Here is a 21,607-nt window from a genome sequence, read left to right on the forward strand (position 1 = left end):
GGAGTAATTAAATAACTAAAAATAGATTGGCGGTCTGTTTATTTCACTTATTATCGCTCTCTTATGCTTGTCAAGGGGCCCTCCCATTTCTTCTCATCGGGCTCATACACTTGAGTCGTTTTACTTATGCTCAGGTCATTTTGCTTCATTTAGGTCACGACGGTGAAAAATTACGGGCACGCACTGCGTCGTCAAGAATTACGACGGTAACCGTGGGGCGGGGGAACTGAGAGTGACGACTCTGCCTTTCGGTCTGCCGCTGCCTGGTGGCAAAACTAGATAAGCACATTGCCCTCACTATCTCACGGTACATATTTGCCCGTGCTATGATAGCTAGCCGCACTTTGTTCAAATGTAGTTAATTTTGATTTTTAACCGCACTTTAATCACTTTAACCGCAGATTTTGCTAATAAAAATGCGTCAAATACTTTTGCCAACACGAGTATATTCAACGCTTTTAAAATGCCACGAATATAAATTTTACACACTTTCAAAGCCAAATTGACGCACTTTAGTTTAGAACGCGTTCGGTAATCTAACGTGACGTAGTGCGTGTGCGGGACAACGATGAATTGATCGTGCTATTGATGATTGATCACGATGTTGATCAGAATCGATGGCCCTTTGGAACGGTGTTAGTTCGAAACGAGTGTTTGTCGTGATATCCATGCATATATACCCTGAATCTCTGGTCGATCTCGAGATTCATCTCGCATATGCATCCACGCGATGCAGAGTTGGTTCCCAAGTCCCAACTCGATCGACGACGACACTTTGGGATGCATGTCGGAGCTTGCATGCTGCTAGCGATAGATCAATGTCGACGGAGACGCCGGAAGGAAGGAAAGGAAGGAACAGTGCCTGGACATATAGGCGCATCAGTCTGCACTAGTACTACCGCGGTTGCTGATGCCCCCTTTTGGAGGACACATGGACGGACCCGTCTTTATCTCGATCGGCGTAATGGTGACGGTGGCCGGCCGGCCGGCCGTGCACATCATCGTCTCTCTACCACAATTAGGATGTGAGAGCGATAATGGACATTGGCATGCATGTGGGCAGTGGGGGCCAGACCCTGTCTCATGAACACAGGAGTACAACACACAGATTATAGATGATCGAGCCAGCATGCACTTTGTTGGCATGGAATGGATGGCCGGATCGATATGATCTTTGACGTGTATTGAAATCAAGTTAAGTGAGATATTGATTGGTCATATCGACATCGATCGCCGGAGGAGATGTCGGAAGGAACAGTGCCTCGACATGTACGTACATGTTGGCATCCAGTCTGTACTTGTACATGACTGACAGGTTATGAGAGGCCGTCTGCTGGCTGCCGCGATCGATCCCAGCTCTGCGCGCTGTGCATGTCCGACAGGCCGGCCTCCTGTAGCTAGCTACGTGCTGTCATGTTCGCACAAGACATCGCCTTCTGGTTTTTGAAAGCTAAGGGAACAAAAACGACGACAGCCAGCGTTCATCTACCGTACTCTCGTACGTACTCACTCATCCTAAAATAAGTGTCGTGAATTTGTATAAGATCTTGTACAAATTCACGACAGTTATTTTAGGACGGAAGAAATATGTATCGGCCTTGGCAGGAGATCCCAATCAACCCTGCACGCACATACCAAATTGGTTCAAGGGCAAGTAATTAAATGGGTAACCATGTGAAGTTTCCTCGGAAAATCGACGAGCAATGGTAGGAAAGGAATCGATCGAGCAATGGTTCAAGGGCAAGTATTTAAGAGGCTGTTTGGTTTGATCCCACAACTGCCTTGTCAAATAGTTGGTTGCCAAAATATTGGTTGAGGTTTTGCTTGCCCATGATTGGTCGTCTCGGAGGAAAAGAAATTGCACGTGCGGAATGCATCAAAAAGGGTAGACTTCCTCTCCAAACAATTCGTGCTAAAATTGATTATTGTTGCTATCCAATTCGAACTATCTAAACTTCGGCAAAAAAATGAACTAAGTTGGTAATGGGGAATTGACTTGCCAAAAAGTTGGCTTTGATCCAAACAACAACCAAATCTTGGTCAATGATCAAAAATTTGATAGGACATGATTTAGCCACCATCCAAACATATCCAAACATACCCTAAGTGTATATCCTCTTGGAGCCGATATCGTCGGACCGGATAGACAGGTTTTGGATCTGTACAATTCAATCCTGCAAACCGAATAGGGCCTAAGTGGGCTGGGTTTCCTCAGTGGATCAGTTTCTTTTTTCTTTGAGAATGGGAAAGAGGGAAAGAGGGCTTCAAGTTGCCGCTTCTCAATCCATGGGCTCAATCGAGCCCAACAGGCCCTATGTCCCAACTGATGCTGTTCTCGTGATTTCCAATGTGCACACCCGGCCGGCCTCGATAGATCCGCCACCCCGCGGCGGAGAGATCGATCCATCCACGGCTTATATAAAAAAACACAAGATAAAAAACTCCACTTTCGTCCTTCACCTATTGCATATCGTCGGTCAAGTACGTGCGTGCTATGGTCCTTGCTGATAAAAATTTGGTAGACTTTCCGTCATGTTTGATCAGCGTGATTTAAAGATCGTTGCTCGCTTTGGTTGGTACGGATTACTATAAGAGATCGTCATGTGTCTCAATTTAACATTCGGTCGGCCGTACCATTTTCTTTCATATTCTTTTTGTAAAAAAGGTGCAGAAATGTTCACCCTCATGTAAAACGTTCACAAGACCTGCCCTGGGGGTACATGCTTGCAGAATATTCTCGCACTTCTTCAAGGAGTCGATTAAAAATGGAGAAGAAATTTAGGGTGCGTTCCGCAAAATCGCGCGGCCCTTGTTTCTTTCCTCCGCCCTGCCAGCCACCAACCCACTGCCTATTTCTCGCCGTCGCGTCCGAAACTCCAAAACTCCCCAAAACAGGAACAGGCGATCATCGGGCGAGCGGAACCAGAATCAATGGCGATGGTGACCGCGAAGCTGAGCTCCCCGGCCGCGAGCTGGCTCACCGGCGGCCGCACCCACCGATCCGCGCCGACCCGCCGCGCCACGCTGGTCCGCGCCGCCGCCGGCTCCTACGCCGACGAGCTCGTCTCCACCGCGGTGAGCGCACCGCCCGAACCCCTGTTGGAGCCCGTGTCTGTCATCCGGTTTAAGGATCTGACCTTTGGATTGTTGTGTGCGTCGTGTGTAGAGCGATCTGTGGTGGCTCGTGTGGGTTGGTTGGTGTGTAGCGATCCGTGATGGGGACTGTTCTGTGGGGTTGTGTTGTGTTGGGGTGGGGAAAATTTGGGGCTCTGTTTGTGTTTCCAGACGGAATTAAATCTGGATCGAACATACCTTTTCCACGCTGTATCTATCGAGCACGGCGAAGAATTCACAATCTTTTGCATGCAATCATAAATTGGAGAGACCGGTGAATGTTTCACAAAGTGCGTATGTCATGCTAAATTGCTAAGGAACTCCTCCTGTTATTTAAGATGGCAAGCTGCATGGTGTGAAAAAACAGTGATTGATTCTAACTGATCGATTCATTTGTCCGTCGGGGTATGGCATTCGCTGCCTTTGTTAGGGTTGACTTTTAGTTGTGGTAGAATAAGCTTGAGCCATAAGACGCTTGTCCTAGTAAATGTCATCAAATCTTTTTAAGGGGAAGCTTACTAGAGGTGTTTAAACTTTGCTTTTGTTAGGATTGATCTTGATTGTTCAGTTCTGATAAACAAGATCGGTTTGCTTTCACACTTTCGCCGTTGCTTTATGCATACATATGCGGTGATTTTTCCATGGAGTGTGAACTTTGACCGTCTGGTACATTTGTTGCGAACACAACAGACTATACAGAGTGGAGAAAAGGCTACACCAGGTGTTTGTGCGTGTTAGGTTTGTGTATGGAATAGTTGGTCTAAATGTTGGGCTGCATATGAACTTGTGAGACAGATATCATAGTTTAAGCAGCTTTCGCCTTTGACTGGTTTGATCACACAATGGTGATATGTGGGCAAAAAAACTTGTAACCTGAATGGTGATTGGGCCTTTGCTTTTGCTCATTGCTATCTGTGTGAAGTTCCTGCTTGTGTGTAGTTCATATGGAATGCAGACAACTGTACCATAGTGCATAAACAGTATGCAACGCTACATGTTCTTAGATGGCCTGCTGCCGAGCTTACAAATGCTATGTTTTTGTTTCTCTTAATTTACCAATCAGTGCAAGTGTGTCCTCGTACAAATGAATCATGCCTATTTTGATCTACCGCAAGTCTGAAACTAACACTCCAAGCTCTGTTCTGTTTCATTACTGCAAACTAATGGTTCACCGCATGCAGAAATCTGTTGCTTCCCCTGGGCGTGGGATCCTAGCGATTGATGAGTCGAATGCAACGTGCGGAAAGAGATTGGCATCCATTGGTTTGGACAACACAGAGGTTAATCGCCAGGCTTACAGGCAGCTTTTGCTTACAACTGCTGGTCTTGGCGAATATATTTCTGGTGCTATTCTTTTCGAGGAAACTCTATATCAATCGACTACAGATGGCAAGACATTTGTTGACTGCTTGAAGGACCAGAATATCATGCCTGGTATCAAGGTTGACAAGGTATGCATGCCATCATGGTCTGGTGATTATCACGCTGTTTTAGTCTACAAGACACTTCTTTGCAACATTCTAATTCTTACTACTTGGTTTCTTTTGTTGTATCCAAAAGGGTCTGGTTCCACTTCCTGGGTCCAACAACGAATCCTGGTGTCAAGGTCTCGATGGTTTGGCTTCAAGGTGTGCTGAGTACTACAAGCAGGGGGCACGTTTTGCGAAGTGGTCAGTTCATACCTTCACTTGTGCATTTTCTGACTGATTTTGTTGGTGCGCCTTATAAACTTGCTATGGTGTATTGGTCTTTCCAGGCGGACTGTTGTTAGCATCCCTTGTGGTCCCACTGCATTAGCTGTCAAGGAAGCAGCATGGGGACTTGCTCGCTATGCTGCTATCGCTCAGGTTACTATATATACTTCCAAATGCTAAACTTCTTGTAGTTGAGAAGTCATTCCTCATTTTGTTGGATCGTTTGCTCAATTGAGCATTGTTGAACAATATATGCTGTGTTATGCCCTTATTTGCTATTAGGAACCCTTTATGACAACATAGGCTCTTCTCATCTATATCATTCCATTGAACACTCATTAATATAAGAAATTGGGAGAATGAACTAACAAGCAGAGTAAAGAAGTAAATAACCCTCTGACAGTGTTGGTTTGTGGTTCTTGAAAGAGAATCATACATCTCAGATATGCCCTAGTTACTGCATGTAGAAACACAGTGTTTGGATAAGGCTATATGAAGCAGTAAATAGAGCATGAGTACACATGAAGCTGAGAAGCACCTCCGGAGGTGCTTCATGTGTAAACGGGAGAAGTGCTTTCGAGATTGCTAGAAGCACCAAAAGCTGAAGCTGAAGCCCAAACAAACAGGGCTATATCGTCTATGTGCCCTACTTTTTTGTGCTCCTTAGAATATTCTTTCTGTTATCTCACTCTAGGTGTCAACCTGAATAATCTGCAGGACAATGGTTTAGTGCCAATTGTGGAGCCAGAGATCCTTCTTGATGGTGACCACGGGATTGAGAGAACTCTTGAGGTTGCAGAGAAAGTGTGGTCTGAGGTCTTCTTCTACCTGGCCGAAAACAATGTTCTGTTTGAGGGTATCCTGCTGAAGCCCAGCATGGTCACCCCTGGAGCTGAACACAAGGAGAAGGCTTCCCCAGAAGCCATTGCGAAGAACACCCTTACAATGCTGAGGAGGAGAGTGCCACCTGCTGTCCCTGGAATCATGGTATTGTCTCGACTCCCAAACCATTCTTGACCTTATTTACTAATTGCTGCATCAAATCAGAGTAAGAAATGCCGTCAATAACCACACAGCTATTTTTCTTCAGTTCCTTTCTGGCGGGCAGTCGGAGTTGGAGGCAACCATGAACCTGAACGCGATGAACCTATCCCCTAACCCGTGGCACGTGTCCTTCTCCTACGCCCGGGCTCTCCAGAACTCGGTGCTCAAGACATGGCAGGGACGCCCCGAGAACATTGAGGCGGCGCAGAAGGCCCTGCTGGTGCGCGCCAAGGCCAACTCGCTCGCGCAGCTCGGTAGCTACACGGGCGAGGGCGAGAGCGACGAGGCCAAGAAAGGCATGTTCCAGAAGGGCTACACCTACTAATCAAAATCAGGCAGCAAAGGTTTCCATGTGATATATATGCACATCCACATCATTTTGCGCCACGGTTTTTTGAACATCGGAGTGAATAATTCGATCGCCAGTGTGCTGGTGAGGCGTTGCCAACGACTGTTAGCTTTATTAGCAGCGGAGAAAACCCTATATAGTTGTCGATGCGTTTGTTCTGAGAAAATGTTTTTACTGTATGCAATATTACTCTGAGAAAAGCTGATAGATAAAATATCTCTTGTCAGTTGTCACCACTGATTCATTAACGGCTGCTTGGGCTGTTACGTACCTAAGAAGGCTCGGATCCACTGGCCAATATAGCTGGGCCCAAACTCGGCCCGTGTGAAATGCGTTTGTTCATCCGGCTCGCAAGGTAACGACCCTGTGGGCCCGAACGACCCATCCATGATCGCGCGTTGTAGATACAGACACGTGTCCTTCTCTGGGAACACAACACAGGTGCGCGCGTGGGGCCCACTGCACAGAGGTAAGCTTGTCAGAAGGAAGGCCCACAAGTCAGAGGGACAGCTCTCCCCCAACCTAGGACTGATCTTTTCTCTTTGGGATTTTCTTTTCTCACACGCCCTCCACCCTAACCCGTTTCCCTCTTCCTGCACAGCCGCCACGCCACGCCCTCCCTGCTCGTCGTCTCTTCGCTTCTCCAATCTCCACCGCCGTCGCTAGCTCGCCGGAGGAGGCGGACCTAGCGTGGTCACGCGTGAATAAGCACCCTCTGTCTGAAAACCCCACCGCGGGAGCCTAGAGGCGGCGAGCCCTCAGGGAGAGAGAGCCTTTGGGCCCGCGGAACAAACAGCGGAGGGGGGGCTGGGTTTGATGAGATACGCGAGCCTGCTGCCGGGGCGGCGCGGGTGGTGATGCTCCTGGCATCCTCCGTCCTTCGGGGTCGCCTCCGCCCGCTCCGCCGGCCCCGGCCCCTGATCATGCCCTCTCCTCTCTTCCTCTCCCGAAACCCTAACCCCAGCCCGGGCAGCAACGGCGCGAGCCTCCTCCCCAGCCCCAGCCCCCACCACTCGTCCTCCGCGGCCATGAGCACCGGCGGCGGCGGCGGCGTCTACGTGCCGCCGATGCGCCGGCTCCGCTCCGTCATCGCGTCTACCAACGGGAGCCTCGCGCCACCGCCGCTGGCACAGCCGGCGTGGACGCCGGAATGGCGGGCCGATGGGCGCTCGAACAGCCCGCCGTCGCCGCCTCAGCAGCAGCAGCGGCGTGCGGCCCCTCTCCCGCCCCGGCCGCCGCCACCCCAGCAGCCGCCCTTACGCCAGCAGAGCGCTGGGTATGCTCGGTATGCGTATGATGACTTCTCCGAGGATGAGTCGGATCGGGAAATGGACCGCTCGTCAGCGTCCAGCAAGGTGACTGGATTGCTCTGCTTGTTCTGTCATTTGGCCCCTCTCCCGCCCTTACGCCAGCAGATATTTATCAGTTAAACTAGCTTTGCTTTCAGTTGTACTTGGACAAAAAAATATTGCAACAACAAATATCTCATATATTCTGGATCTTGAGATGGAACTCTTCTGCAATTTTGTGCATGTAAAAAATAAATTTGCTATCTAGTTTTCTCTGGAAAGAATTACGCTCATTTTTGCTTCCCACATAAATTCTATTAAAAAGTGATGGGTACTAAAATAGGGAATGCTGGTAGACTAACATCAAAATTTGGGATGTATCTTTTGGTCCCTTTCCTTTAGTTTTTGTCACTCGATGTTCTTTACAATTGTAACCAATAAAAATTCCAGGGTGCATCCACTTTAGATAATGTTGATGAGTGGAAATGGAAACTGCACATGCTTCTCCGAAACGACGACGAGCAAGAGATTATCTCAAGGGAAAAGAAGGACAGGCGTGATTTTGAACAACTTGCCCAACTGGCAGATCGAATGGCTTTGCACAGGTACCTCATTGCCCCCTTTGATATGCTGGTGCCGCATAATCTTTACCCCCTGCCTGATGATAATTTACATTATGGCAGCCGTCAGTATTCCCGAATCATCGTGTTTAGTAAGGTCCCGTTGCCAAATTATAGATCAGACCTTGACGACAAAAGACCTCAGAGAGAGGTATGCTGAATTGCTTACTGTCCTAGTAGCTTATAGTTTAAAGATTGAAGTGCATATGACTTGTTACATTTGCATTGGCTTTGGCTTAAATATTTGCTTTATAGGTATCTATACCTTCCGGCTTGCAAAGAGAAGTTGATGCATTGCTTGCGGACTATCTTGCAAGGAAGAGAACAAACAGCGGGAACTTCCCTAATGCTGCCTTCTCAAGGTCAAGCAGCACAGACAGTTTTGTGACTGATGAAAGCTTCTATGACCAGCCGGATAATCAGGCATCAGCTAATGTTGTGTTGGAGAGAATCCAGAAAAGAAAAAGCCTACAGTTGCGTAACCAGCAAGCTGCTTGGCAGGTTTGATTATGTGCAGTAGACTACCTGTTAGTTTTTTACGTCGGCTGGAAGTTTCCCATCATGACAATTACGTTACACAGATATACCCATGAATATAAACTTTTGTTTAGCATCACGTCTACGAAAGCTTATCACATTTCACAGTATCCTTTGCCAATCACTGTGTGTGGTATCATTGCTATTTTGTATTATACATCATCCGTTGACCTTTGATGGTCTTCAACTTGCAATTTGACCACCATTTTCCCTACACACTCTAAACTGAATAATTTTATATTTGAGGAAGTATTTTTAGTGTGGGCAATCTAATGGTCTGTAGTTAAATCGAGGAAGTATTAATTGATTAATAATCTATCATGTTATCTTTGTGTGGGCAATCTAATGGTCTGTAGTTAAATTGAGGAAGTATTAATTGATTAATAATCTATCATGTTATCTTTGTGTGGGCAATCTAATGGTCTGTAGTTAAATTGGGGAAGTATTAATTGATTAATAATCTCTTCATCCTACCAAGATACGCTTTTTTTTAGAGAAACCAAGATACGCTATTGGGGTTTGTGATTAAGCACCGCTAATTTGACATTTCTTTTCCTACTTCATTTCCGTATATTCATCCTGTTGATTAAATTTCTCTATGTTTACTCTTTATACATTGGTCTAGTGATATGATGATCATTCCTGAATATTGCCTCCTGTTAACTAAAATTCTCGCCTTTTCAGGAATCAAATGATGGTCAAAGCATGATGGAGTTTCGCCGTAGTCTTCCTGCTTATAAAGAAAGGCAATCATTATTGGATGCTATATCTCGGAACCAGGTCCTTCTCTTTTTCTAGATATGCGCTTGTCTTTGACAAACATATCGTAATCCCTCTCATATACTCGCACTTCTGACAAAAGTGTTGTTACAATTGAACAGGTGGTTGTAGTTTCAGGTGAAACTGGCTGTGGTAAGACAACACAGCTGCCACAATACATTTTGGAATCTGAAATAGATGCTGCTCGTGGTGCTACTTGCAGTGTTATTTGCACTCAACCAAGACGAATATCAGCAATTACCGTTTCTGAAAGAGTTGCTGCTGAAAGAGGTGAAAAGATCGGGGAATCGGTAAGCTACTTGCACCTATGGAGTGATATCCTTTCCATACTTGGATTATGGCTTTGCGGTTGCTAGCGGTAACATGGTTATTCTAATAAGAGGATGTGCTCCAAGATGGCCACACTCTGATTAACAGTTCTTGCAAAACCTTGTGATATTATTTGTGTTTTCTCAATTCTGATAAAGGCATCTTTACCTTAGGTTGGCTACAAAGTTCGGTTGGAAGGAATGCGAGGAAGAGATACACGCCTACTTTTCTGCACCACTGGAGTCCTGTTACGGAGATTGCTGGTAGACAGAAGCTTGAAAGGTGTTACCCATGTTATTGTGGATGAAATCCATGAACGGGGCATGAATGAAGGTTTGCATTAATCATAATAACTCTGAAGCAGTATTAAAAAGTGTTGCTAGGCATCCAGGTGCTAGATAGTGCTATGTTAATTTATTTTGGGTCTTTGTGCTAGATTTTCTACTTATTGTCCTAAAGGACCTCCTTCCACGCCGGCCTGAGCTAAGACTTGTATTGATGAGTGCAACCCTCAATGCGGATCTATTCTCTTCATACTTCGGTGGAGCACCCATGATACATATACCTGTAAGATATTTTTTCAATACCTTTTCACTCCCATTTTGCTATTGTATCAGTCTTGCTTATTAATTCATTCTTTTTCATAGTCTCATTCTATAGCTTTATTGCGTCCTTCAACAAAGATGATACATATCATAAAATGGTATCATCATAGCTGCCAGTTTGATAGCTGTACTGCCATATGGCTAGGTATACCAGCTACGGCACTGCTTTGTTTGCCGATTGAATGAGTGGCCGCATATTGGGCTCTTCTATGAATAATATTTTGTCCCACAGTGCTAGTAAATATTGTAGATTTTTACTTGTATTTCCAAGTGTACACTATTAGCGCCGCAGTGGACACTACAGTTCAGTCTTCTGTTGCATTATGTCATCATCTTGCAGTGGCTCTAATTATTTTCTTCCGTAGTGTTTCTAACCTCAAATGCCTTAATATTGTGTATCTCGCTGACTCACTATATATGTGAGAACCAGAATATGACCGTGTCCCAGCACCCAGCGTGGTATCCAGTCTTATATTGCGCTGGTTGGGTATCAGAATCCGAATTCTGATCGTGTGATTCACAATTTAAAGTTTCAAACCTCAATTCCAGTGATTCCAATTAGATCCTGGTTACAAAAGAAAGCATGCACACATTTAATTTAAATCATATACTTGTGTGCTTGTTCGCAGTAAGCGTCTTCACCTCCATCTGATATCGATGGTCGATGGACATCCATGATTCCCTTTTCTCTTGCTTGTGTTGCTACCTACTCTTTTGCAAACATCTTCTTGTGATTTGGAGGAGCCTTATTCCCGGTGCTGTGATGTGAGTATCTGGGCACCAGAGTTGCCAGCCAGTCTGCAACAGGAACATCCGTCTTCATACTTTGAATCAGCCTAATCAAGCATCTTGGCTTTTTGATCTAATGAGAATATTCTGTACCGTTTCGTGCGGCTGTGTGGGCCTAGTGGGGCTTGCACCCCCTACTTGCCACGAAATGTGCATGAGTCTTTTATATACAATACATTTAGATTTATGTCCCATACCAATATGAAATGAGAACCTATATGGTCATGGAGTACAGGAGTAGCCATTTGTGTTTTGCATGAATTCATATGCAATATTTTTAGTTACTAGCTAAATACTAAATACTCATGTATTGAACAAAACAAATCAGACAACACATTAGACTACTGAAAGCTACAATAATGTCATGCTTAGCCTATACAAGTGAAACAAATTAGATTACTTTTAGCTCATGCCAAGTTTGGCCTAGTGGCACTTGCGGGTAATCTTGCCTCAATTTCAGTAGCAAACATAGCGACGTTAAAAGTGCGGGAGCAGGTTGCTTTATTAAAGCATTGTCTGGAATTTTTTTCCCACACTACAGAAATAGAGGTTTCTGTATATTGAGTTACTTTAACTCCGTTGACCTTGTTTTCCTGTCTACAGACTACACCTGCAACTTATCTGGGTGTTTCTGTAGTGTTCATGCTCCTCCTCAAGGTCTTATTAACATGCCCCTCCTAATAAGTTGCATTTATCTCTCATTTTAGGGTTTCACATACCCTGTTCGGAGTCGTTTTCTAGAAGATATACTTGAAGTTACTGGGCACAGATTGACTTCATACAATCAGATTGATGACTATGGTCAAGAGAAAAGTTGGAAGATGCAAAAGCAAGCTATAAGGAAGAGGAAGAGCCAAATTGCTTCTGTTGTCGAAGTACGGTAGTCCCTGTTTTCAAAACCATTAATTTTCTGCCCAGAGCTTTGGTTTCTAAGCTTCTTCTTTTTTAACAGGATGCAGTTAAAGCTGCTGATTTAAGGGACTATAGTTCGCGAACTCGTGACTCGCTATCCTGCTGGAATCCTGATTCAATTGGTTTTAATTTAATAGAAAATGTCTTGTGCCATATTTGTCAAAAGGAAAGAGATGGTGCTGTTCTTGTCTTCATGACTGGGTGGGATGACATTAATGCGCTAAAAGAGCAACTGCAAGCAAATCCATTGCTTGGAGACCCTAATAAAGTTTTGCTGCTTGCCTGTCACGGTTCAATGCCTAGCTCGGAGCAGGTATTACCATTATATTGTTTTCATTTCCTCTTAGTTACTTTAAGCACAGCCATGGTCATTTTTTTATAACATGTACCTAAAATTTACTTAAGCAGGTAACACTGGAACTATTTTGTTAAATTTATAATAGATTTATACCTGCTACTTCATACATGATTTGATGATATTGCTGGAAGTATGAGAGAAAGCTTTCTGTAGGCTGACGTTCATTTAAATCACTCGGTAATTGAGCAGTCACGAACCTGTCTATTTGTGTGTGGCAATGCTCCTTTGAATCTTGAAACTTTCTCCCGTCGCTTATAACTTAGTCTGTTCTGCACACTTGCAACAGGAAGTTTTGTGAACTTATTGAATTGTGTATCTACTGTAATTTGTATAATGTGTTTTAACATATCCGTGAAATCGATGTGTCCCTCTTCTTTCACTGTACATTTTCCAAACAGTCTTTCAATCAGTTTTTCCAATATCATCATATAATGGAAAGACAAATGTGCTCAGCACAGAGTGTTCTTGTTTTACTGTATGATTTACTCAATAATTCATCTACACAATTCTGTTATAGACTTATTGTGTCATGTACTATGTACCATAATGGTTATCTGTAGGTGTAGCCATGCGTAGCAAGCAGCGACCTTTTTTTATGTTTTCTCGTAGAAAAATAATATTATGTTAATTACTCTCTTTTTTGCAGAAACTAATATTTGAGAAACCTGAGGCTGGTTTAAGGAAAATAGTTCTTGCTACCAATTTGGCTGAAACTAGTATTACTATCAATGACGTAGTTTTTGTTGTTGATTGTGGAAAAGCAAAAGAGACATCTTATGATGCACTGAATAATACCCCCTGTTTGCTTCCGACCTGGATCTCCAAGGCTTCTGCTCGACAAGTAATTTTTCTTTCTTATTGGCATATGACTAATTTTATTTTTAGTGCAGCTCTTGTTTTGAATTATAAGCATATTTCATTTATTGGTATGTTTATCAAGCAACTCGCTTGACTTAACTTACCTTTAAAAATATCTTTGGTGATCACACTTCTGACATGTCATTTACCCCTTCTGTTTTGCAATTAAAATGTGCCATAATTTAGAGACGAGGAAGAGCTGGCCGAGTTCAATCAGGAGAGTGTTTCCATCTTTACCCACAATGTGTATATAATGCCTTTGCTGACTACCAGTTGCCGGAACTTCTGAGAACCCCTCTCCAATCCCTCTGTTTGCAAATAAAAAGCTTGCGGCTTGGGAGCATCTCAGAATTTTTATCCAGAGCTTTGCAGTCACCTGAGTCTCTATCGGTACCTTTCTTTGGCTCTATGTTACCACAGTCACAGAGTTCTTCCATTGGGCCATCAGATGATCTGATAAATTTATACAAATGATTGTTTCAGGTACAAAATGCCATTGAATATCTCAAAGTTATCGGAGCATTTGATCAGAATGAAGAGTTGACAGTTCTAGGTACAAGATCCACCCTTTAAATGACCTGTGAATTTCACCGCTTTACTGCATCGAGCTGGAACTTGTGGAGTTTGCGTCCTTACTATACTTGCTATTTTGCCTTTCGTCAGGAAGACACTTGTCTATGCTTCCAGTTGAGCCTAAATTGGGCAAGATGCTTATTTTGGGGGCTATTTTTAATTGCCTTGATCCCATATTAACCATTGTTTCTGGACTAAGCGTTAGAGATCCATTCATGACCCCATTTGACAAGAAGGATGTAAGCAATGCCTAACACCAATGTTTAACTCCCTTTTCAGTCTCTAATTCATTTAAATATGAATGTTACATGCTTTAGTATTGAAATTCTGTGGGTTGCCTTCCTCCATGCAGCTTGCCGAGTCTGCTAAATTACAGTTTTCATGCCGTGACTATAGTGATCACCTCGCGCTTGTTCGTGCATACGAGGGTTGGAGAGAGGCTGAAAGAGATCGCAACGGCTATGACTACTGCTGGAAAAACTTTCTGTCCGTGCAAACCTTGAAAGCCCTAGATTCCCTTCGGAGGCAGTTCGTTTTTCTTCTAAAGGACACTGGTTTGATTGATGAAAACATGACTAGGTGCAATAAATGGAGTCGTGATGAAAACCTAGTTCGGGCAGTCATTTGTGCGGGACTATACCCGGGTGTTTCATCTGTTGTTGTGAGTTCCTTCTACTTCAATTTCTATTTCATATCATGCATCTATTTGGGCCTATGGCTTTGTTATTGTAGCAGTAGTAGTTTTGTTTTGCCTAGAAGAATAGTCATGCTACGAATACTATTCTTATTCTAGCTTTCCCTTCCAGATCAAAATAAGAGTTAGTAGGGAAGTCCTGAAAATATCATTTTTCAGGGACAACATGTTTGGACCATATGTCTGGCATGTAAACTTCCTAGATTTGGTATTTCTATACTTTTGGTTCTCTGATCGGTGATTCTAATCTGCGTTGTAATTCAGAATAAAGAGAAGTCAATTTCTCTCAAGACAATGGAGGATGGGCAGGTTATGCTTTACTCGGTAAGTTACTGCATTCTGTGAATCATGATATGTGATCATGTTGCTTGTTAGTTTCATCAGTGGTTGTACATGGCAAAGCTTTATCTAGTTGCACTTTGTTGTTTCCAGAGTTCAGTCAATGGAAAAGAAGCCAAAATTCCATTTCCCTGGCTAGTGTTCAATGAGAAGGTGAAGGTGAATTCAGTGTTTCTCCGGGATTCAACAGCTATATCTGATTCTATACTGTTGCTCTTTGGAGGAAACATACAACAAGGGGGCTTGGTAAATTCCTTTTCATTTCTTATTTGTCTTCCAGTCCAGCAAATTGCCGTTGAATAATTTTTACTCCATGCAGGATGGGCACTTGAAAATGCTCGGAGGATATCTGGAATTCTTCATGAGCCGTGATCTCGCATCGACTTACTTGAATCTCAAGAGTGAACTTGAGGATTTCATCCACTGCAAGGTATAATTGATTTTGAGTATATCATTCTAGATGATTACTCCACATTCTAGGTTTTATCTCTGTTTTGGTTACAAGGAAATTCTAATGTCTATATAGTTTTAGTTACTAGCTGACATTCAAATGTGTAAATAGTTTTAGTTAGTATCTGATATTCAAATTTCGAAATAGGCAGTGCCTAGCATCCACCTCCAGTTAAATATTTCTTATGAAGTTTATTTATACTTCAGAATACAAATGTATATCAAAATCTTAAAATCCCAAATACTTGGCTTCTGAGTGGTGTGAATTGATATGTCACACCTGGCTAGTAGTACCCTACTATATTCCATTCATTAAAAACAAGGATTTGTATTTATGTGTGTGATATTAGTGTTTACCTTTGTCAATTATTGATCCAGGCCCCCTAAGTTGTAGTATGATAGTATTGATGATCAACAAACCCTGTATCTTCTTTTTAACAGCTTCAAAACCCAAAGATGGACATCCAAACCAGTGAGGAACTGCTATCAGCTGTACGCTTGCTGGTTACGGAGGACCCATGCAGTGGCCGGTTTGTCTACGGTCGACAAGAACCAAGATCAAAGAAAGCGAAGACGATGACCTCATTAGCCTCAGCCTCCATGGACCGTGGAGGTGGACATGGAGGGGACAACCCGAAGAACCAGCTCCAAACTCTCCTAACAAGGGCCGGGCATGGCAACCCGTCCTACAAGACGAAGCAGATCAAGAACAGCCTCTTCAGGTCAACGGTTGAGTTCAATGGCATGCAGTTTGTAGGGCAGCCATGCGCCAACAAGAAGCTCGCGGAGAAGGACGCGGCAGGAGAGGCCATCAATTGGCTTACAGGAGGAGGAGCTCCCTCTGACTCAAGAGACCCACAAGACGCGGACCACATGTCCATGCTGCTGAAGCCGACACGCAGGAAGAGGCACCATTTTAGGAGGACTTGATCTGAGCAGAAGGTTTATTTTCCTCCGTCCGTAGCAATCAGGGGCCATAGCGAGCACGGGACCTAGTTACAGCAGCAAGAAAAAATATCGTAGATTAGCGTAAGAAACATGGCAATTTTTTGTGAGATGCCGGAGGATTTTCACAGGGCGTTGGAGCCTGTGCGGCAATGTGTAATGAGGTTATACATCAGAAAACAAAGGGTTTCCACTGGCTGTGATAGTGCAAATTGATAGTCTATTGTTATTTTTAGGTTCTGGGCCTGTTCATGCGGTGACTTTTAACTTCACTGTTGCTCTGCCGGACTGTAAAAGTGTCTAAAAGTGATGATAGAGCATGTCATGGTGCCAGAACAATAGAGAAACTTGTGGTGATAGAGCATGTTATGTTCTCCCGAGAAAGGTTGAACAACTGTTGTTTTTAGAGGCTTGCTCTTTTCTGGACAAATAAGCTCCTGACATTGGTATATGTAATATGCCCTTCGATTGCTCGTCACAGTTGGTATCTAGCAGCCCGCTCTTTGGATTGCGCATCTAACAACTTGATATCATGCGGTACTTATTGCTTCCTTTTCTTGATTTCACTACTGGTATTTGCACCCCTCATCCTCTTGTAACTTGTCCCAGGAACCTAATTCTATCTTGCCAATCATGTTCTGAAGCCAGGCATGTTCCAGCCACTTTGCAAATTGCAACGACCAGCTCCTTGAAACCTTCAGCCAAGCTTTCTGGGCATCCCCTTTTTGCTGTTTATAATTGGGCCAACAGTAAAAGTCTTTCTGACCGGCATGCGCTTGGCCATTAATGCCGAGCGACTATGTGGCCACAGTAGGAAACACTGGTCATTTGTCTTCATTTCCGTTAATTAAGCGTATCTTAGATAATCCTAACATGTGCTCCTGGTGTGGTACGGTATCTCGTCATGGACGATGCATTGCATGTTCTTCTCTCCATCGATCTCGATCGCCGGTTCCCTGATTCCCCGGAGTTAAAGTCAGAAGTTGACCGCTGGCAGAGCCGAGCTATGCGGTTTACTTTGCTTCTGAGGCAGTCTTATAGATAGATAGATATATATACATATAGGACGGCCGGTTAAGTGTTTGGCATGCAAGGTGTGCTGGAAGCTTAGTTGACAGCTTGCATATGCATACTTGGTCAAATATGTATGCACGTGCATGCAGTTCTATATGGTGCCATGTATTAATCCATTGAACGTGCAAGAGAGAGATCTGCGGCACGCACGCCTGTCTTGCCAAGGCCGGTCTGCCATTCAGTGAACATATGCATCCTTTGCTTGTGTGTGTATCCTTGCGTATCTAGATATATCATGGAATCATCTACGCCTGCATCGCCGGCCGGCGACTCGTTAATTAATCAGCGGTGCATGTTGTGCATGCTACTCTCTGATCTCTGATCGACCATCTTTCCATGTTAATCGGAGCTCTCAAGTCAAAAGCTAAATTATACACTCCAGACGAAGGTACTCCCTCCGATCTATATTAATTGTCTCAAATTTGTCTAAATATGGATGTACATATGTCTAAAAAACGTCTAGATACATGTAATATTTCTACGAGTAATATGTATCGGACATCAGAGGGAGTACCATTATCTATATGAGCGGCAATTACAAAGGGTGTAGATTGTTATAGCTAGCGGCCCGTGGTCATGCAATTATGTGTAGATTGTTATAGCTAGCGGCCCGTGGTCATGCAAATAATTGTTCTTCTTGCAAAAACGCAGTGCATGCATGCAAGCGTGTGTGTGATCAGGCCCAACACCCCCCTGCACATGCACATTTCGCATATTTACGTGGGGAAATATCCAATGAAAACTCTCTTCCGGTGAAAACCTGCAAACTATTGTTGTGTACCGTTGGATCGGAAATACACGGCTCAGATTAATGGCGGGATTAGAAACAACAACTTAAATGTACATTTGCGCAAAACCCCCTGTTTTTCATAGAAGCATGGCAATGACGTGATTCCTGGAAAACGATTCCTCTTCCGATCGTGGGATCACCATGGACCTTGTTTACCCTCCAAGGCTCCAATCGCCGATGTAGCCTTCTCCCGGTCGTTCTCTCTACCTCCGCAGGCCCTATGCGTGAGCACTTTCCCTTCTCCGGCCACTTTCGGGAGCGCTCGCCGGCCGTCATCTCCTGCCCTCCGTCGGTCCGTACGAGTTCAGTGGCCCTCCGCCGGCCACATGCGGCCCTGGAGTTCTGCAGCCACGTTTGAGAGCGCTGGAAGCTGGCTTTGATCCCCAATCTATTTCACACATAATACTAATCAATTCATGCCTCACTTTTAGTGGAGGAAAATCCACGGATTTCTGCAACCAATCTGCAATTTCAATACGTACACCAATATAAAATCGTCAAAAAGGAAAATATTTGATGTACATTCACATTGGTTCAATTGTTTTCTGTACAATCGCATTGATTCGGCTACAACAAAACAACAAGGATGTATCTGTGCGTTGCATCCAGAATTGATTCAGACATCAAACAACCAAGGGTTGATTCAGTTATTGAACTACCGTACAGCAGCACAATAGCTCTAGCTTCAGGAAAAAAAAACACAGCAAAAACAGCAGCAGACATCAGGTTTTGCGCCAGCTTCGTGGTCGTCTGGGGGCACCGGACTGCTGCGCGGGAGCCTCGTTGTGGCCGTCATGTCGCTGGGGGCCAGCGCCGCCGTAGGGCAAGCAAACCACCGGGACGCCGTGGCATGGAGGCCCTGCCTGGCACTGCTCTCTCTCTCCGGCGCATGGTGCAGCGCTAGCCGGCGTCGCAATCGCTTGGGGATGGGGGGGGGCACTACTACAGAAACGGTCATTAGTAACGGTCAAAAAAGTGCATCACTAACGGGCGCCCCGCCCGTCACTAACTTCCCGTTACTCATCATCAGTAACGGTCGTTTCAACCATTACTGATGATGCCATCATCAGTGGCGGGTGCAGCACCCGTTACTGAAGGAGGCACTCCATCAGTGGCGGTCACTGTAGGGACGCCCGACAGTGATGATTTTTTCGTCATTTAAAAAAAAAGCTGGCCACAGGCCAGCAAATCACAAATCGGTAATTTACATCAAATCAGATGAATTAACATATCACAAATCGCAAATCGGTAATTTATATCAAATCACAAATTGATACATGAATTCCATACAACGAATCGCAAAAAAAGATCACAAAAGGAGCGCCGTGAGGAAGTCGATGGCCGGCCCTCGTCAGCGCTACGACGGGAGTGATGGCAGCGCCGGCCTCGTCTCCATGTCTACGGCGATCTGGTCCACTGTGTGTGTGAGAGAGAGAGGGAGAGAGGAAGAGCAAACTGAGAGAGGGAGAGGGGATGTACCAGCGTCTGTAGGGTTGAGGAGGATGGATCCGGCGGCGGCGGCGGCTTCGATGGAGGCTGGATCCGGCATCGACGCCGGCCAGCCATGGCAGAGATGGCGGCTGTCCATTGGTTCTGGAGGCGGCACGGGGGTGAGTGAGAGAAGGGAGAGGGGGGGGGTCGGGGGTGAGATGGGATCGGGAATAGAAGGAGGGGGGGGGGGGGGAGAGAGACATACCGGCGGGGGTCGTCGGATCCGGCGACGAGCTCACGGGATCTGGCACCGATGGTGGCCGGGGGCGGGCGTCCATTGACCTGCAGTAGGACAAAGACGAGAGCGTGAGAGAGAGAGGTTGAAGGGAGGGGAAGGGAGGGGAGGAGATGGCAGAGGCTGGCCGGAGACGGCAGTCGGCGGCAGCGTTGGAGAGAGAGAGTGCTGGGGAGACAGAGAGTGGAGAAGGAGGGAGTAGCGGTGGGAGGGAGAGAGGAGGGAGTTAGGGGAGAGGCGGTGGCTGGGAGGAAGAGAGGAGGGAGTTAGGAGAGCCTAGGGGAGGTTAGGTTTAGGAGCTTTTTATATGCGGTGGGGTTGGTTGGGCCTCAATTGGGTTGTCCGGCGGCCCATACCAACATTAGTGTCGGGTCTACCTATAAAACACGTCACTAATGGCCTCAAATATAATTTTTTTATTTCAAAAATGGAAAAACATATTTTGAACCTAACAATTGTAAGGATTTTTGTTAATATTGTTTTCATGGAAATACGCATCTTTGTGCAAAATATGGAGACATTACCATGAACTGTGGCATAGAAATGGACACACTTTGGTCATTTGGCTTAAATAAAACATAAAGTTCAACTTTGGGAAATAAAAGATATAATCAAGAATACTTTTTTCAATACATTTCTTTGGCAACACTTTTTGGCATGGTAATATACACCTATGTGCAAAAAATGGATACATTATCATGAATTAGGACATGGAAATGGACAAAACTTTGATCATTTGGCTTAAATCATACACTCAACTGTGGGAAATTACAAAATTGTACTACACAAGTCATTTTTCAAATGTTAACATATGATATTATTATACCATCATGTTAATCAAGAAAAACTAAGACTATAGCAAAAGGAATCACATTTTTCTGATTTTTTATGATTTTTTCAATTTTCAAATGTCTTCAGGGCTCATCGGTGGTGGGCCTAGATATTGAGCCCGCCACTGATGTGTGCTTTTCTGAATTTTGTTATTTTTCGCATTGAACCATTAGTGACGGGCCTTCCGGCCCCGTGACTGATGATTGGTTGCTTCATCAGTGACGGGCTTACCACATGCGTCACTGAAGAGGCAGTAGTGTTTTTGTCAGTGACGGGCAATCCCTCCGTTGCACTAAAACAGAGGAAAGTATTTAGCAACGGAGGCAGTAGTGTTTTGGTCGGTCGGTCAGTCAGTCAGACGACTCTCGCTAGATACATCGATCTGGTCCACAACGCACACGCGTCGTTACATGCTAGCTGTTCCATCCAGCTCATCGAATATTACTGCTAATTAATTGCTTAATTAAGGTCTGAAGAGGGTTAATTAGCGAATAGTGGTAGCACTCGATCGGTGATTGATTAGGGGACGGTGGTCAGTATACTCCTAATGATAGCAGCAGCACGTGCCGTACGTGCAGGCTAGGTGCAGCAGCTAGCAGAAGCCATAGATATGCCAAGATATGAATGAACCTGCAGGCCTAGCTTTGACTCCAAATTTGAGTGCAAATGATTGAGATAACCAAGGTAATGTGACTAATTAACTACACATCATCATGTGGTTGTTGGTTGATTCGTTAGTCTTGTCGTGTCATGGTTTATTCGGCTATATATTCGTAAGTCTGGCCTGGTCTCTCTCACTCTCTCTGTGTGTGTTCAGTTAACTGCTAGCTGCATGCACCCCTAAATTGTTCAAATTAACTGGCGATCGATGCACTAGAATTATTTGCAGAAAAGCTAGTGTATACATATTATACGACGCTTCCTCCG

At 44.7% G+C, this 21,607-nt stretch overlaps 2 protein-coding genes across 2 annotated transcripts; both read left to right on the forward strand.

Annotated features, from left to right (window-relative positions):
- Nucleotides 1-2,838: 2,838 nt before the first annotated feature.
- Nucleotides 2,839-6,434, forward strand: LOC100834905 (fructose-bisphosphate aldolase 1, chloroplastic). Its single transcript, XM_003567549.4, has 6 exons — nt 2,839-3,075; nt 4,296-4,565; nt 4,675-4,784; nt 4,871-4,961; nt 5,526-5,795; nt 5,899-6,434. Exons 1-6 carry the CDS (start codon nt 2,932-2,934, stop codon nt 6,175-6,177), a joined length of 1,164 nt encoding a protein of 387 aa, XP_003567597.1. The 5' UTR covers nt 2,839-2,931; the 3' UTR covers nt 6,178-6,434.
- A 325-nt stretch (nt 6,435-6,759) lies between these two features.
- On the forward strand, nt 6,760-16,737 carry LOC100830414 (DExH-box ATP-dependent RNA helicase DExH3). The gene is made up of 19 exons (XM_003567534.4): nt 6,760-7,556; nt 7,941-8,095; nt 8,174-8,261; nt 8,366-8,611; nt 9,332-9,427; nt 9,529-9,717; nt 9,910-10,069; nt 10,173-10,303; nt 11,838-12,005; nt 12,083-12,355; nt 13,047-13,241; nt 13,445-13,648; nt 13,742-13,811; nt 13,922-14,070; nt 14,184-14,492; nt 14,790-14,849; nt 14,958-15,110; nt 15,184-15,294; nt 15,756-16,737. Exons 1-19 carry the CDS (start codon nt 7,059-7,061, stop codon nt 16,242-16,244), a joined length of 3,744 nt encoding a protein of 1,247 aa, XP_003567582.1. The 5' UTR covers nt 6,760-7,058; the 3' UTR covers nt 16,245-16,737.
- Nucleotides 16,738-21,607: the final 4,870 nt, after the last annotated feature.

The sequence above is a fragment of the Brachypodium distachyon genome, chromosome 2, assembly GCF_000005505.3.
Source record: "Brachypodium distachyon strain Bd21 chromosome 2, Brachypodium_distachyon_v3.0, whole genome shotgun sequence".
Classification (NCBI taxonomy): Eukaryota; Viridiplantae; Streptophyta; class Magnoliopsida; order Poales; family Poaceae; genus Brachypodium; species Brachypodium distachyon.